Source organism: Physella acuta, unplaced genomic scaffold, assembly GCF_028476545.2.
Source record: "Physella acuta isolate Inbredline_101_S28 unplaced genomic scaffold, ASM2847654v3 ptg000120l, whole genome shotgun sequence".
Taxonomy (NCBI): domain Eukaryota; kingdom Metazoa; phylum Mollusca; class Gastropoda; family Physidae; genus Physella; species Physella acuta.
In genome coordinates, this window is record NW_026731640.1 from 151,766 (window position 1) to 166,483 (window position 14,718).

Consider the following 14,718-nt stretch of genomic DNA (forward strand, 5'->3'; position numbering starts at 1 on the left):
AGCAGATGTGTTCGAACATCAAGATAAGCTTAACCTGAAGCTTCAGGGAAAATGAACAAATATTATAACTTTCCATGATAATCTCGGGGCATTTTTATCAAAGCTGCAAAATCGGTAAAGAAAATAAATCTTGGAAATATTGTAAATTTGAGAAACTCTGCGGTGTGGTAGATGAATCTGATTGTGAGATAATTAAAATTTTGAAAGAAGCGATTTCTGGGCATCTTGAACCTCTTGAAAACGAACTGCATCGCTATTTCACTGAGCTGGAAAAAAAAAGAATGTGCATTTAAGCATTACCCATTCTCTTCTTCCCTTGATGTTGCCAGCATTCCCGATAAATTACAAGATGAATTCTTTGATTTGCAGAATGATTCCGAGTAAGATGAAAAACTGCAGACACAATTTTGGTGTAGTATTCACCATTCATACCCAAAAGTAAAATTGATTGACTTTTCGAGAATATATTTTCAACACTATTCTTCGATTAAAAATAAAATTAAGATAATTATAATGACATAGGTTTGCGTTAAACAAATTTTTAAATTAAAAACTTAACCAAGAAGGTTTAGTGAATAGTATGCAATTTTACTCATGCTATTAAAACTGTTTTCAAGAATAGTTCATATTAAAAGTACTAGAAAATCTTTTTTAGTGCTTATTAATTTCCATACTAATTTCGGCTTTTTAATTTTATGGGGGTCGCGGGTCACTTACTTTTTATAAAAGGGGGTCGCCACTCGAGAAAGGTTGGGAACCACTGCACTAGCGTATACTTCTTATATTTAAGACAACATGAGGCTCATTGAGAGAGTTGTATCTAGTGTATAATGGTCTGGAGTTGAGAGCAACATCAGAATGTCTTCCATAGTGTTTGTCTGTCAGCTATTATTTGAAGGAAATATTTCTTGCACAATGTAGGACTCAGCTGTTGGCCTTTGTTTGATAAAGAGCTAACTTGTGCTTATGTATACTGTTTCAATGAAAGTAAAAAAACCAATCCAATGAATGGAAGTATAGCATGTAGTTTATTTGATTAGAAAACATTGGAGTGTACAAGCAGGTCAGGTCTTAGTTGTCTGGGTTGTCTGGCTCAGCTGTGGGCTCTAACTGCTGCAGCTGGAAAAACAAATCACATCATTAGCTCCTCAAGTAGGGGACATTTACTCTATGCTATTCAGATGACATATTTCATGCAATTGGTTCAAGATTCTAGAAAGTTACCCGTGCTTTGAGGTCATTGTTTTCTTCTTGCAACTGTTCACATTTCTGCCTGAGTTCAGTGACCTCAAGCTTCAGAGCCTCAACGTCTGCTGTCTCAGGTCCAGTGGCATTCAAATTTTGTCGCAAAAAACTTAGAGGGTTAAGGAAAATGTTTATAAAGCTACATAAGCATCAGAACAAAGTCAACCCATGAAATAGGTCTATTCAGTTATAGCTGCTGAGAAACACACATTAAAGTAAAGATAAAAGGGTATCACTCACACATTTTTACTTTTTCGTATACGAAGTATAGTGAAAGTATTGTTAATCGTGCAAAAAGTTTTACACCTCCCTGAGTCTGAAAAACATAGTTTTGCAATCTTGTTCGTATGTCTGTGTGTACGTCTGTAAACATAATAACTTGAGTACCGTTACAGCTAGCTTGATGAAATTTCATATATAAAGTATTATATCTAATTTGTAAATATGTATCAACTTTTTTCCGATAACTGGAAGTGGAACTTTTTCTACTTTCAATTTTTCAAAAGCATATAAGTTGAGTACTATTTCAGATAGATAAATGAAATTTCACATGTAAGTAAAAGATCTAATTCTCTGCCTTCTATCAAATTTTCAGTAATTTCCGTTGACCTGAAGTAGTAATTTACGCTTTTTCAGATTTCTAAAAAAAAAACGCATGTGAATTTATAAAGTAGACTACTAATAATATTCCGCACTATTATACACATTGTGTTTGGGGTTCACTTGGTGCGCAATTCTTTTTTCTAAGAGATTCTATTTTAAAATGTTTAAGTAATTTAAAATAGATTAAAAATAGTGTCTATATCCCGAGTTGCCATCCTCCGTAGTGTTATATAAGAATATTCAAGAAAGTTTAGGGGAGATCCCTCCCGGTTTTTATAAGGATTCATGAACGTAGGAGTGTATCACTCACACATTTTAAAATGGATTCATGAACGTAGGAGTGTATCACTCGCACATTTTAAAATGGATTCATGAACGTAGGAGTGTATCACTCACACATTTTAAAATGGATTCATGAACGTAGGAGTGTATCACTCACACATTTTAAAATGGATTCATGAACGTAGGAGTGTATCACTCGCACATTTTAAAATGGATTCATGAACGTAGGAGTGTATCACTCACACATTTTAAATGGATTCATGAACGTAGGAGTGTATCACTCACACATTTTAAAATGGATTCATGAACGTAGGAGGGTATCACTGCCAAAATTTTAAATGGATTGATGAACCTAGGAGGGTGTCACTCACACATTTATGCACTGCAAAAATAGGATAAAAATGTATTTAAAATTGTCAACATTGAAAAATGGATAACGCTAGCTACTATATTTAGTATTGAAATTTGACAGTATGAACGGAGTTTACATTTAAGAACAGACATTTTAATAAGATACTTTGATGTATGTTTTGAACAGAGGAGTAGGCATAATGATGTGGCAGAAGAAGAGGTTAAAAAATGTTTCAATATATATCAAACTACCAGCCCCAGTGTCACCATGTTTGTTACAGTACCAGCTAGTGTCACCATCTTTGTTACAGTACCAGTGTTAGTGTCACCATGTTTATTACAGTAGCAGCTAGTGTCACCATGTTTGTTACAGTACCAGCATTAGTGTCACCATCTTTGTTACAGTACCAGTGTTAGTGTCACCATGTTTGTTACAGTATCAGCTAGTGTCACCATGTTTGTTACAGTACCAGCTAGTGTCACCATGTTTGTTACAGTACCAGTGTTAGTGTCACCATGTTTGTTACAGTATCAGCTAGTGTCACCATGTTTGTTACAGTACCAGCTAGTGTCACCATGTTTGTTACAGTACCAGCTAGTGTCACCATGTTTGTTACAGTACCAGCTAGTGTCACCATGTTTGTTACAGTACCAGTGTTAGTGTCACCATGTTTGTTACTGTACCAGTGTTAGTGTCACCATGTTTGTTACAGTACCAGCTAGTGTCACCATGTTTGTTACAGTACCAGCTAGTGTCACCATGTTTGTTACAGTACCAGCTAGTGTCACCATGTTTGTTACAGTACCAGCTAGTGTCACCATGTTTGTTACAGTACCAGCTAGTGTCACCATGTTTGTTACAGTACCAGCTAGTGTCACCATGTTTGTTACAGTACCAGCTAGTGTCACCATGTTTGTTACAGTACCAGCTAGTGTCACCATGTTTGTTACAGTACCAGCTAGTGTCACCATGTTTGTTACAGTACCAGCTAGTGTCACCATGTTTGTTACAGTACGAGCCTTAGTGTCACCATGTTTGTTACAGTACCAGCTAGTGTCACCATGTTTGTTACAGTACCGGTGTTAGTGTCACCATGTTTGTTACAGTACCAACTAGTGTCACCATGTTTGTTACAGTACCAGCGTTAGTGTCACCATGTTTGTTACAGTACCAGCTAGTGTCACCATGTTTGTTACAGTACCAGCTAGTGTCACCATATTTGTTACAGTACCAGCTAGTGTCACCATGTTTGTTACAGTACCAGCTAGTGTCACCATGTTTGTTACAGTACCAGCGTTAGTGTCACCATGTTTGTTACAGTACCAGCTAGTGTCACCATGTTTGTTACAGTATCAGCTAGTGTCACCATGTTTGTTACAGTACCAGCTAGTGTCACCATGTTTGTTACAGTACCAGCTAGTGTCACCATATTTGTTACAGTACCAGCTAGTGTCACCATGTTTGTTACAGTACCAGCTAGTGTCACCATGTTTGTTACAGTACCAGCGTTAGTGTCACCATGTTTGTTACAGTACCAGCGTTAGTGTCACCATGTTTGTTACAGTACCAGCGTTAGTGTCACCATGTTTGTTACAGTACCAGCTAGTGTCACCATGTTTGTTACAGTACCAATATTAGTGTAAGGATACTCTAATGCATTGTTGGGTTTCTCTGGCTCTTCATACAATCCAACCAAAACTGAAAGAATTCAAATGTAGATATTTTGTCAAAGCATAATATTTTGTGACTAGTTTATATCTTAAATCCACTACTGACATACCAAAAGAAATGTAACCTGGAAAGTAGTTGAATTACCGCCCTATCCCGTTTTAAACAACATTGACTTTTGTTAAAGGTTAAGAAACTATATATTTCAATAAGAACAGCTAGCTGACCCACGACGTAGCATGTGCCGCTATTTAGTTGTTTTAATTTATATTTTTCAGTAATTCATAATTTGTGAATTCGACACTACCAATGCTGCGACTGAAAATATTTTGCTTCAAAACACTGCCAGTAGCTCGTGAAGGACACTTATCCTCACCCTCACTTTCCACTCCTCCCCCCTACCCCTACAATTGTAAACAGCTCACCAGACTGGGGGGGGGGGTGGTAGCATTATGGTATGTTGAGCATACCTGGAGAGCGAGGGAGGGGGCGGCGTGCCGCATAGTCCCTCCATGAAGAGAATTTTATATGTAGATTATACCCAAGTTCAACGAAAACACCATTTCATTTGGTTTAAAAAAAAATAATTTTAAAATAAAAATTATAATAAAAACTTTAATTTGAAACGGAAGTCATTAAAAAAATGTATGCCTGTTTGTTTTTATTTTAATGAATGAATTTTCTTTTTTTTTTTTAATTCATAAGGTTTCTAAATTCTTAACTACTCATGTATTTGACATATTTAACAGAATTTATGCTAACATAATATGTATACACATATGTATTCTGACTTACATGTATTGTATACACATGTACATATATATATACATGTATATATATACTTGTGTGTGTATATATACTTTGTGTATACAGATAAAGTGCACATGTGTGTATTCATATATATACATGTGTGTATTCATATATATACATGTGTGTATTCATATATATACATGTGTGTATTCATATATATACATGTGTGTATTCATATATATACATGTGTGTATTCATATATATACATGTGTGTATTCATATATATATATATATATATATATATATATATATATATATATATATATATATATATATATATATATATAAATAAAGATCCCTTTCAAACCTGACAGTCTCTAGGGCAAGTGAAGTAGAGTTCACTTGTTTGTGTGACCTTGGCATATAATAGTGTGGCCAGCACTATGCCCCCAAGACACCTTTACTTACTCTAACTCACACACAAACATATATATATTCACATACATGTACGTAGACATGTGTATTTACAAGTGTATACATGAATGTGTGTGTATATACATAGATATTGGAAGAGATATATGCATATAATATATATATATATATATATATATATATATATATATATATATATATATATATATATATATACATATATATATATACATAAATATAATGCTGTTTTTTGTTTTCATGAGGTTCACGCTAAAAAGAAACCACCTCATAATTATTATGACTGATTTGTTTCCCAATTAAAAAAGAATCATGTGGGCTGAAGGAATATCCATAGGTGATGTATATGCAAGGGACGTGCTATTGCATTATAGTGCCAACAAATTGTAACCAGTAGATCACAAGAGTGTCCTGTGGTGCCCCTGACAACTGGGCAGTCAACAAGGGGTGTATTGTCTCACTCTTGATCTAATAAATATAATGCTGATAATGTTTACATTTAAATAGCTCAGCTCTTGAAAACAAGGACAAGATTTGGACATCTGTATGTGGTCAGCATGTCAAGTATAAACAAAACAAAAAAATAATAATTGTGCATCCAAAAGGGCTTGCATAAAGAAAATGAGAAGGACACTGAAATGATTACCTATCTTCTGAGACAGCACATCTAGTGCCACATCTACGCTACTGGGTCATACCTAGAGTGAGTAGAAGTTTTAAACGAGACCAATAAAAGTGAGACTTACCACGAGTGAGTGCATCCATTACCCCTGCCTTTTCCAAATATTTTCTAAATTCTTCTCGTTTTGAATCATTTGTCTGTAGGACAAATAAAAATAATCTTTTTGCGCACATTTAAAAAAAAAATATTGAAAACTTCTGCTGATAAGAACCCATGCCATCATTGTAAATGCCTTTTTTTTGTTTTTCCAAACTACAGAACCCCCCCCCCCCCCCTAGAACCTCTAGCTGGTTACTGGTGGGAAATCCCAGCACACATCTGTATGCTATACCCAATCATCCTTTTTTTTAAAAAAAACAGTAATGTTTATTGCACTCTGTCAACATTTATATTGATCAATCTATACATATTATTTATTCTCTTCTTGGAGACGATAGAAAACACCAAGCTGTAAGCGCGCTCCCTACCACCCCCACATGTTCTGGTGAGCTGAAGTTCACGCTAAATGTTTACAATCGTAGAGCCGGGTTTAGTGACTGCTATTAGGGGCAGATAATTTAGTTTGAAACGATTTTAAACTTAGGGGAGGCAACTAAGAGGAGTTTACTTTCATGGGGGGGGGAAGGGTTATCGTCCTTAACGAGCTACTGATCAGTGTTTCTTCGTTTCTTCCAGACTTTTTTCTCCGGGGGGGGGGGGGGGGGGGGGGGGGGCACTTGAAATTTTCGGGGGGGGGGGGGGGGGGGGGGTAAATTTTCTTTGAAGAGATGCCTGGAAGAAACTCTGCTACTGATAGTGTTTTAAAACAAATATTTTCGTTAAAGACGATAACATGCCTTTTGACCAAAACTATTGTATAAAATATTTTTCTCAAACAAGTAGGCCTATAACTATAACATTAAAATATATTATATAGGCCTATAATCAGAGGCGTAGCGACCCTTCCTGGCGCCCGGGGACAAACTTTCAATTTGCCCCCCCCCCCCCCCTATGAGCACATTTTCAATTTGCACCCCCCCCCCCCACTAAAACTTTCGATTTATAATGCAAAAATGCAGCTAAAATGACATTTTAATTTGTTTTTACAACCCATTTTCGCGCCCCCTAAGGTCGGCGCCCGGGGACATATGTACCCCCCTGTCCCCCATCGCTACGCCTCTGCCAATAATTCATGTGTAACGAGTACAGACGGCTAGAAAAACTATAAAATACAAATGTAAATTTGGTATCAGTGAAAAGCTATTATTCTCCTTCAGTTAATTCACATGGGTTTGGGATATTCTGAGATTTAAAAAAAAACTTAATGAAGGCCTAATGAATGGATGTTTGTTATGTTACTACTCCACTACTTACTACTACTCACACTAGATGTAGAAACTAAAGGTAATCTATCGTTTTGGGTATGTAAAATCGCCCGCGGCTATTAATGTACGAAAACGTTACCTCATTGTCAAGGCTGTAATAGAAGTAGGCTATATTGTGATATGTTTGTGTCAAATATTATAGATAAATGAATAATAAACCTAAATCAATGGCTAAATTTATAAATATGGGCCAGAAATTAACTTTAAACAGCAGTGTCTGCGAGCAAGATTTACTAGAATCTATATAAACAGCAGCCATTTGTAAAATAGAGTGACTTCCGCCTGAATCTTGCGCTATAAGTCTATAAAAATAAAACTTAAACAAGATGGCTGCTATAGTAAATGAGCATGGTTGCATCTGTTGGAAACATCGCTGGTGTTCATTTATTACTGAAAAGTTTTAATTCAATTGTTTAGAAACAGGTACATAAATGAAATAAGGAAACATTTTTGTATTTTTCAAAACATAAATCCTCCTCAAAATGTGAAATAATTATTAAAATGTAAGGAGTCACCTGTTTTTCACATTACTAGTCGCGGGCGATTTCACGTACCTAAAACGATAGATTACCAAACTAAAAACTTGATAGATCTAGACTACTAGATAAGTAGATATTAAAGTTACAGTTAGGCCTAATTTTACTTTTTTTTTTACTAGGTTAGATCTAGTTGGTAGTTTAGTTAGTAACTAGATCTAGAGTCTAATAAAGTTAAGGAAAGTCAGTAAATGAATTGTTTAGGAAGCTTACTTTGAATGCGTTCATTGTAATTAATAAAAGATGATTTAAAACACGCGGTTAAGTTTACAAGATCTCAGAACAAGTTGTATTGTGTATATCTGGGTTGTCAAGGATGAGCTCTCGTTTAGTCTCGTCTATGAATTAGCGCCTCGTGAAGTCTAGCCAGGTTTTTTTTTCTAGCAGACTAACCAAAAATGGAATTCTAAGTTTTAACAAAATATAAAATAAGTTCACTGCCAATGAATCATTACATCACTTAAAATGAACCATGGCGTTTAAAAAAAAAACTGGCTTGATTGATGACAGGAGCGTAGCTGAGGAGCGGGTAAGCGATGGTGGGGGTCGTATCACACGGGGTGTACTGGTCTGTTCAAGAGGACTGGGAATACTAGCGACCACATCTGATTCGATTGCATCCAGTTTCTTCCAGACTTTTTCTCGGGGGGGGGGGGGGGGGGGGGGCGGCGCGGACTAGTGGCGAGGCGAGAGTGTGTACCGTACCGGGTGGCACCATGGAGAAAATTTGCAAATATATATAAAATAATTAGCTATTTGTCAGTTAAATTAAGGAGCAATTAGACAAGAGTTAATCCACCTAAATTTATAGCTGACTATAGATGAAAATATTTCCTTTGAACTGTACGCACTTTAAAACTATTACCCGGGGGAGGTAGTAACACCAATTGCAAAATTTTACAGAGGATATATATTTTGAATAACTGTTAACTCAGTTTAATGAAACGTGACACCAACATTTAATAATTTACGCTGAAAAAAAAAGTGTTTTTTCCAAATTAATTAAAAGGAGGATTAATATAATTTGCGCACAAATATTTATTTATAAATTATAAATATATATACAAATATATTGCCGAACCGAGTGACACCCGGCATAGCGACGCTACTGAGATCGAAACTGGCATAATTTTCTAAATATATTATATTTTGCCATCTCACCCCCTCCCAGAGAAGATGCTTAAAAGAAATGATTTAAAAAAAAAGAATGTTTGGCCCTAGTTTTTTTTTTTTATGCAGAACTCCACGATTTGCGATTCATCCGATCGCCTTGAGGGTTAGAATTAAGACGATGTTTTTCCCTTCATTTATTTTTTAAAATATCTGAGAAATTAGTAGCTCCCAGCGGCTAAAGTCTCTAGAAGTAGAAGAAAGGTAAAGACGATCTATGGCTGACCACTAGTCTCTAGAAGAAAGGTAAAGACGATCTATGGCTGACCACTAGTCTCTAGCACAGAAGACTGATAGTTAACTGGGTACACATAAACGAAGAATGTTTGGACTGACAAAAATAACATCCGCCTTGCTATTCTGCTGCATGGCAATCAATTTTTTTTTTCAAACTTGGCATGTGGGTTAAGACCTGATGACAATGCAATCCGTCATCAAATTTGACTTAATTTAATATAAGCCAGTAATTTTTATGAATTAGATTCCTATATAAAACAATATTTTCCGTGATATTCTAATTCTACACACGTTTTAGATGTTCATTTGGTGCGCAGGTGTTTTTAGTCATGCAACTCTGTTGTAGTTGTATTAAAATATTGTATAAAATTAATTAAAAAAGGTTTTGATAACAAGCTTTTGTATAGTATAACCATACACTAAAAAGGTGAAAATAAATGATAATCTTTAAATATATAATTATGCTCTACTATTTAAATAACTATAAATAAAGAAAAGCGTGGGTCCCTATGTTATGTATGGAATACCTTTACAAGGTTTGTACCCAATGATAAAAATGTATAGATCACTGATGTTATCACCGGCTTTACAATACATGCAGCCAGAGACGGCGTTAGGGGTACGCGGGGCCTATGGCCAACCATCCGCGTGGGGCCTTATATTTTTCCATTGGTGTCTAAAACATGTACAGTGAGGCGTTTTTTTTTTCTTCTCAACGCGAATTAATATTTATAACGATATATATAATATTTTTAAGCTGCTTATCAATGTCGTATTAACATAAAGACACTGATTAACAAATAATTGGTTTACTTAGAAGTGCTTTTGAAACGTTGCTTATTTCTGTTAAGGCTTTTTGTTTGAAAAGTAAAAAATAAATGTAACACATATGGTTACCAGCCAAAGGGGGATAAAACTATGAAGTTTTTATTCATTGGGTTGCGGCCCCTGTGGGACTGCAACTGAACTGTTGACGTTTTTTTATGCTTTTGTGAGCGAAATTACACCTGTGTTCCATGTCATGTGACATGTGCCTAGCCGTGTCGCACACGCAAGGCTGCTGTCTGTGGACCAAGATGTAGACCTAATGAAGGTAGTTATATAAATTATGTTTGTTAAAATACTTAGTTGTGTATTCCTGCTAGTGCTGCATGTGCACACTAGTTAGGGTGAGTATTAATATAAGTATTTATTTGAAGTACTACGTATTGGTACTTGTTGGCAGTACTGTGTACTGGCCAAAACATATTTTATTGTTACCCGTGTATATTGTAGCCTACACATGGTGTTGTCAGGAATGTAACTTTTTTTATTTACATTTGTTTTAGGGCTACAGCTATTGGTTTTTGCTTTTGGTTTTTGGATCTTTTGGTTTATCTTGGCTAGTTTGTTTTGTACTACTGTGTTGCATCGCCGTCATGGCTCGATGCTGTAAATAAAGCGAGTACTTGACAACAACTGTCGGTGTCTTCTTAATCTCAGGGTCAGTCCGTCTTAACCACAACACCTCAGTGGGTAAAAGCATCCCCACTGAGTGAGGGTTACATAAAACAGATAGAAGTTTGAGACACCTGATTTTTTTACATTAATGTTTATTTATGAAAATCTTACCAGTACGTTCACAAACGAAGATCTACTTTTCTTGCCTTTCGTGAGGAAAATTCCATGATTATATCATCATAGTCCAAACTGGAGGCTATGTCTTTTTCTATTGACAGAATCGACAGGCCGCAGAGCCTGTCTTGGGACATAAATGACTCGGAGATTCATTATTACCGTCATCACCACAAATGGTAGTACTCTCATTGTAGTCCTTTTTGTTACGTTCCACATTTGCGACATTGGAATCCACAACCAAATCAAAAAGTTTTTGTTGTTTAAAGACTTTCTTTGGATAGTGTATGCACTTGTCCAACGCGCCTGCTAGTGTTTTATCAAATTCTTCTCTTAAATTGCGTGTACTCGTTTTTGATGCACCTGATTTATACTTGCGAAATCTATCTCTGTCTCTTGTAGCCATGGCGTTGAGGAAAAATGGTGAAATCACTTTGAATTGAAGCAACGTTAAATCGGTCCACAGTGGCGGGTGATAGTATCGATATTTTCTCAATTTATCGAGTGTTAACAGTGGCATTCAAAGTGTGTGGATGCCGGGGAGAATAGCAAAACATTGATAGATTTCGGAATAACTCAATAAGCTCGAATCGTGAAGAACACTGTTTACGGCTATAGATATCCAAATGAAATGACTCTCAAATGTAATCACGGACGCTCAGTAGGGTGGAACACTGGGGTGGGTGACAGTTGGTGGGGTGAGGTAAAGGATAACTGTACATTTAAATCTATGGGATGCCAAACCCTACAAAAAATCAGTTCGGGTACTACGTTACTGGATCTCTGACCGCAGCCATTCAAGAGAAGGTGCGTGTTTGGAGAGCGTCCACGTATTACATTACAGGTTAAGACTGCGTTATCACAAGAGAAGATTCGTGCCTATAATTAGAAAGTGAACCATGTGACAGCCAGCTTTACCTTATTTATGAGTTTCGCGACGGCATGCTCGGACTGCCGGTAATTTAGACGTTTGAGAAATCAGGAGAACTTTACCATAAAACAGTCTCGGTCCGATGTATCATACAGTATAGACTTTATAATTTGTTTAATATGCCTACACTATTTTAAAACAAGAATCACTATGGCCTTAACAATTATACTGAATATCCCTATACTTAATTAAAATAAATCACTTTACGAATACCGTTAAAGTTTACCAAAATGAAAATGGACATAATTACTGTATAAATTCCCTTCAAAAATATATAAATTAATATAAGTATAATTCATTTAAAGATGACCTGACAATATATAAAATCAATATGAACATAATTACTGTATGTATGCCTATCAAACGTATCGTAGTGAATAAACATAATTACACAAAAGATGCCCATACAGTGTATAAATTATGATTTTAGGGATAAATACTCTGGATGTCCGGGGCATGTCCCCAACCGCTCTCTCCCCCCCCCCTGCAAGCCATCATCAGGTCACTGACTGTTTACTACAGACACCCGCCTGCTCACTAAAAAAAAAAAACCCTCTTCAACGGTCCGCATACAATAGGGTATCTCTTACGTGTTTTCCCGATTTTACCTACCATGTCAGGTCGGGGGCTAATTCGCGACCGCCATCTCCAGTCACCTCAGGACAATAGCGAGTCGACCGTGCCAGCGATGTGTGACACTAATTTCCTTTCTAGAATAACGGTCTGTCCCAGTCCATGTAGAGGATAACTCACTAACATCAGCCGTGGCCTCAGTTTTAACATACAACAACTTCGGCCATTTAGTTGTTGTTTTTTTTTAAATTTAATTCAGCAAAGGTTATTTAAGTTTACAAACTAATTCAGACAACAATGGCGGTGCTAAAGCGCGGGGCCTGGGGCGACCGCCCCGTTTGCCACCCCCTAACGCGGGCTCTGCATGCAGCATTAAAATAAAAGCATTACTTAGTAATGAATAATGTGACAATTAGAAGATGCTATTTTTGTATGTGTGTCGCTGAAACCAGAATTTGGATAATTCATGTATGATAAATATACACAGAATTGTTGGTGACTTCTAAACGGACAATGCACATACAGCAACCACAAGTGATGAGGTTGTCAAGTGCTGACTCAGGCAGGTTGGCTCAAGTGATGAGGTTGTCAAGTGCTGACTCAGGCAGGTTGGCTCAAGTGATGAGGTTGTCAAGTGCTGACTCAGGCAGGTTGGCTCAAGTGATGAGGTTGTCAAGTGCTGACTCAGGCAGGTTGGCTCAAGTGATGAGGTTGTCAAGTGCTGACTCAAGCAGGTTGGCTCAAGTGATGAGGTTGTCAAGTGCTGACTCAGGCAGGTTGGCTCAAGTGATGAGGTTGTCAAGTGCTGACTCAGGCAGGTTGGCTCAAGTGATGAGGTTGTCAAGTGCTGACTCAAGCAGGTTGGCTCAAGTGATGAGGTTGTCAAGTGCTGACTCAGGCAGGTTGGCTCAAGTGATGAGGTTGTCAAGTGCTGACTCAAGCAGGTTGGCTCAAGTGATGAGGTTGTCAAGTGCTGACTCAGGCAGGTTGTCTCAAGTGATGACTCGGCAGGTTGGCTCAAGTGATGAGGTTGTCAAGTGCTGACTCAAGCAGGTTGGCTCAAGTGATGAGGTTGTCAAGTGCTGACTCAGGCAGGTTGGCTCAAGTGATGAGGTTGTCAAGTGCTGACTCAGGCAGGTTGGCTCAAGTGATGAGGTTGTCAAGTGCTGACTCAGGCAGGTTGGCTCAAGTGATGAGGTTGTCAAGTGCTGACTCAAGCAGGTTGGCTCAAGTGATGAGGTTGTCAAGTGCTGACTCAGGCAGGTTGGCTCAAGTGATGAGGTTGTCAAGTGCTGACTCAGGCAGGTTGGCTCAAGTGATGAGGTTGTCAAGTGCTGACTTAGGCAGGTTGGCTCAAGTGATGAGGTTGTCAAGTGCTGACTCAGGCAGGTTGGCTCAAGTGATGACTCGGCAGGTTGGCTCAAGTGATGACTCGGCAGGTTGGCTCAAGTGCTGACTCGGCAGGTTGGCTCAAGTGCTGACTCGGCAGGTTGGCTCAAGTGCTGACTCGGCAGGTTGGCTCAAGTGATGAGGTTGTCAAGTGCTGACTCAAGCAGGTTGGCTCAAGTGCTGAGGTTGTCAAGTGCTGACTCAGGCAGGTTGGCTCAAGTGATGAGGTTGTCAAGTGCTGACTCAGGCAGGTTGGCTCAAGTGATGAGGTTGTCAAGTGCTGACTCAGGCAGGTTGGCTCAAGTGATGAGGTTGTCAAGTGCTGACTCAGGCAGGTTGGCTCAAGTGATGAGGTTGTCAAGTGCTGACTCAGGCAGGTTGGCTCAAGTGATGAGGTTGTCAAGTGCTGACTCAGGCAGGTTGGCTCAAGTGATGAGGTTGTCAAGTGCTGACTCAAGCAGGTTGGCTCAAGTGATGAGGTTGTCAAGTGCTGACTCAAGCAGGTTGGCTCAAGTGATGAGGTTGTCAAGTGCTGACTCAGGCAGGTTGGCTCAAGTGATGAGGTTGTCAAGTGCTGACTCAAGCAGGTTGGCTCAAGTGATGAGGTTGTCAAGTGCTGACTCAGGCAGGTTGGCTCAAGTGATGAGGTTGTCAAGTGCTGACTCAAGCAGGTTGGCTCAAGTGATGAGGTTGTCAAGTGCTGACTCAGGCAGGTTGGCTCAAGTGATGAGGTTGTCAAGTGCTGACTCAGGCAGGTTGGCTCAAGTGATGAGGTTGTCAAGTGCTGACTCAAGCAGGTTGGCTCAAGTGATGAGGTTGTCAAGTGCTGACTCAGGCAGGTTGGCTCAAGTGATGAGGTTGTCAAGTGCTGA

At 38.2% G+C, this 14,718-nt stretch overlaps 1 protein-coding gene across 2 annotated transcripts; it reads right to left on the reverse strand.

Annotated features, from left to right (window-relative positions):
• Nucleotides 1-1,005: 1,005 nt before the first annotated feature.
• Nucleotides 1,006-9,932, reverse strand: LOC131934897 (c-Myc-binding protein). Of its 2 annotated transcripts, none has more exons than XM_059291140.1 (5): nucleotides 9,867-9,932; nucleotides 6,097-6,169; nucleotides 4,132-4,180; nucleotides 1,225-1,354; nucleotides 1,006-1,119 (listed from the first exon to the last, which is right to left on the reverse strand). In XM_059291140.1, exons 2-5 carry the CDS (start codon nucleotides 6,113-6,115, stop codon nucleotides 1,072-1,074), a joined length of 246 nt encoding a protein of 81 aa, XP_059147123.1. In that variant the 5' UTR covers nucleotides 6,116-6,169; nucleotides 9,867-9,932; the 3' UTR covers nucleotides 1,006-1,071. The 2 variants fall into 2 exon arrangements, with proteins under 2 accessions (XP_059147123.1, XP_059147122.1); XM_059291139.1 differs by lacking the exon at nucleotides 9,867-9,932 and adding an exon at nucleotides 8,146-8,302.
• Between the last annotated feature and the right edge of the window lie 4,786 nt (nucleotides 9,933-14,718).

Excerpts from the sequence above, each read along its gene's own strand:
- LOC131934897 (XM_059291139.1), bottom strand. Across the intron at positions 1,355-4,131 it reads AAACCCAACAATGCATTAGA|TTTTTTGCGACAAAATTTGA; the intron begins GTATCCTTACAC and ends TAACCCTCTAAG. Across the intron at positions 1,120-1,224 it reads ACAATGACCTCAAAGCACGG|CTGCAGCAGTTAGAGCCCAC; the intron begins GTAACTTTCTAG and ends TTGTTTTTCCAG.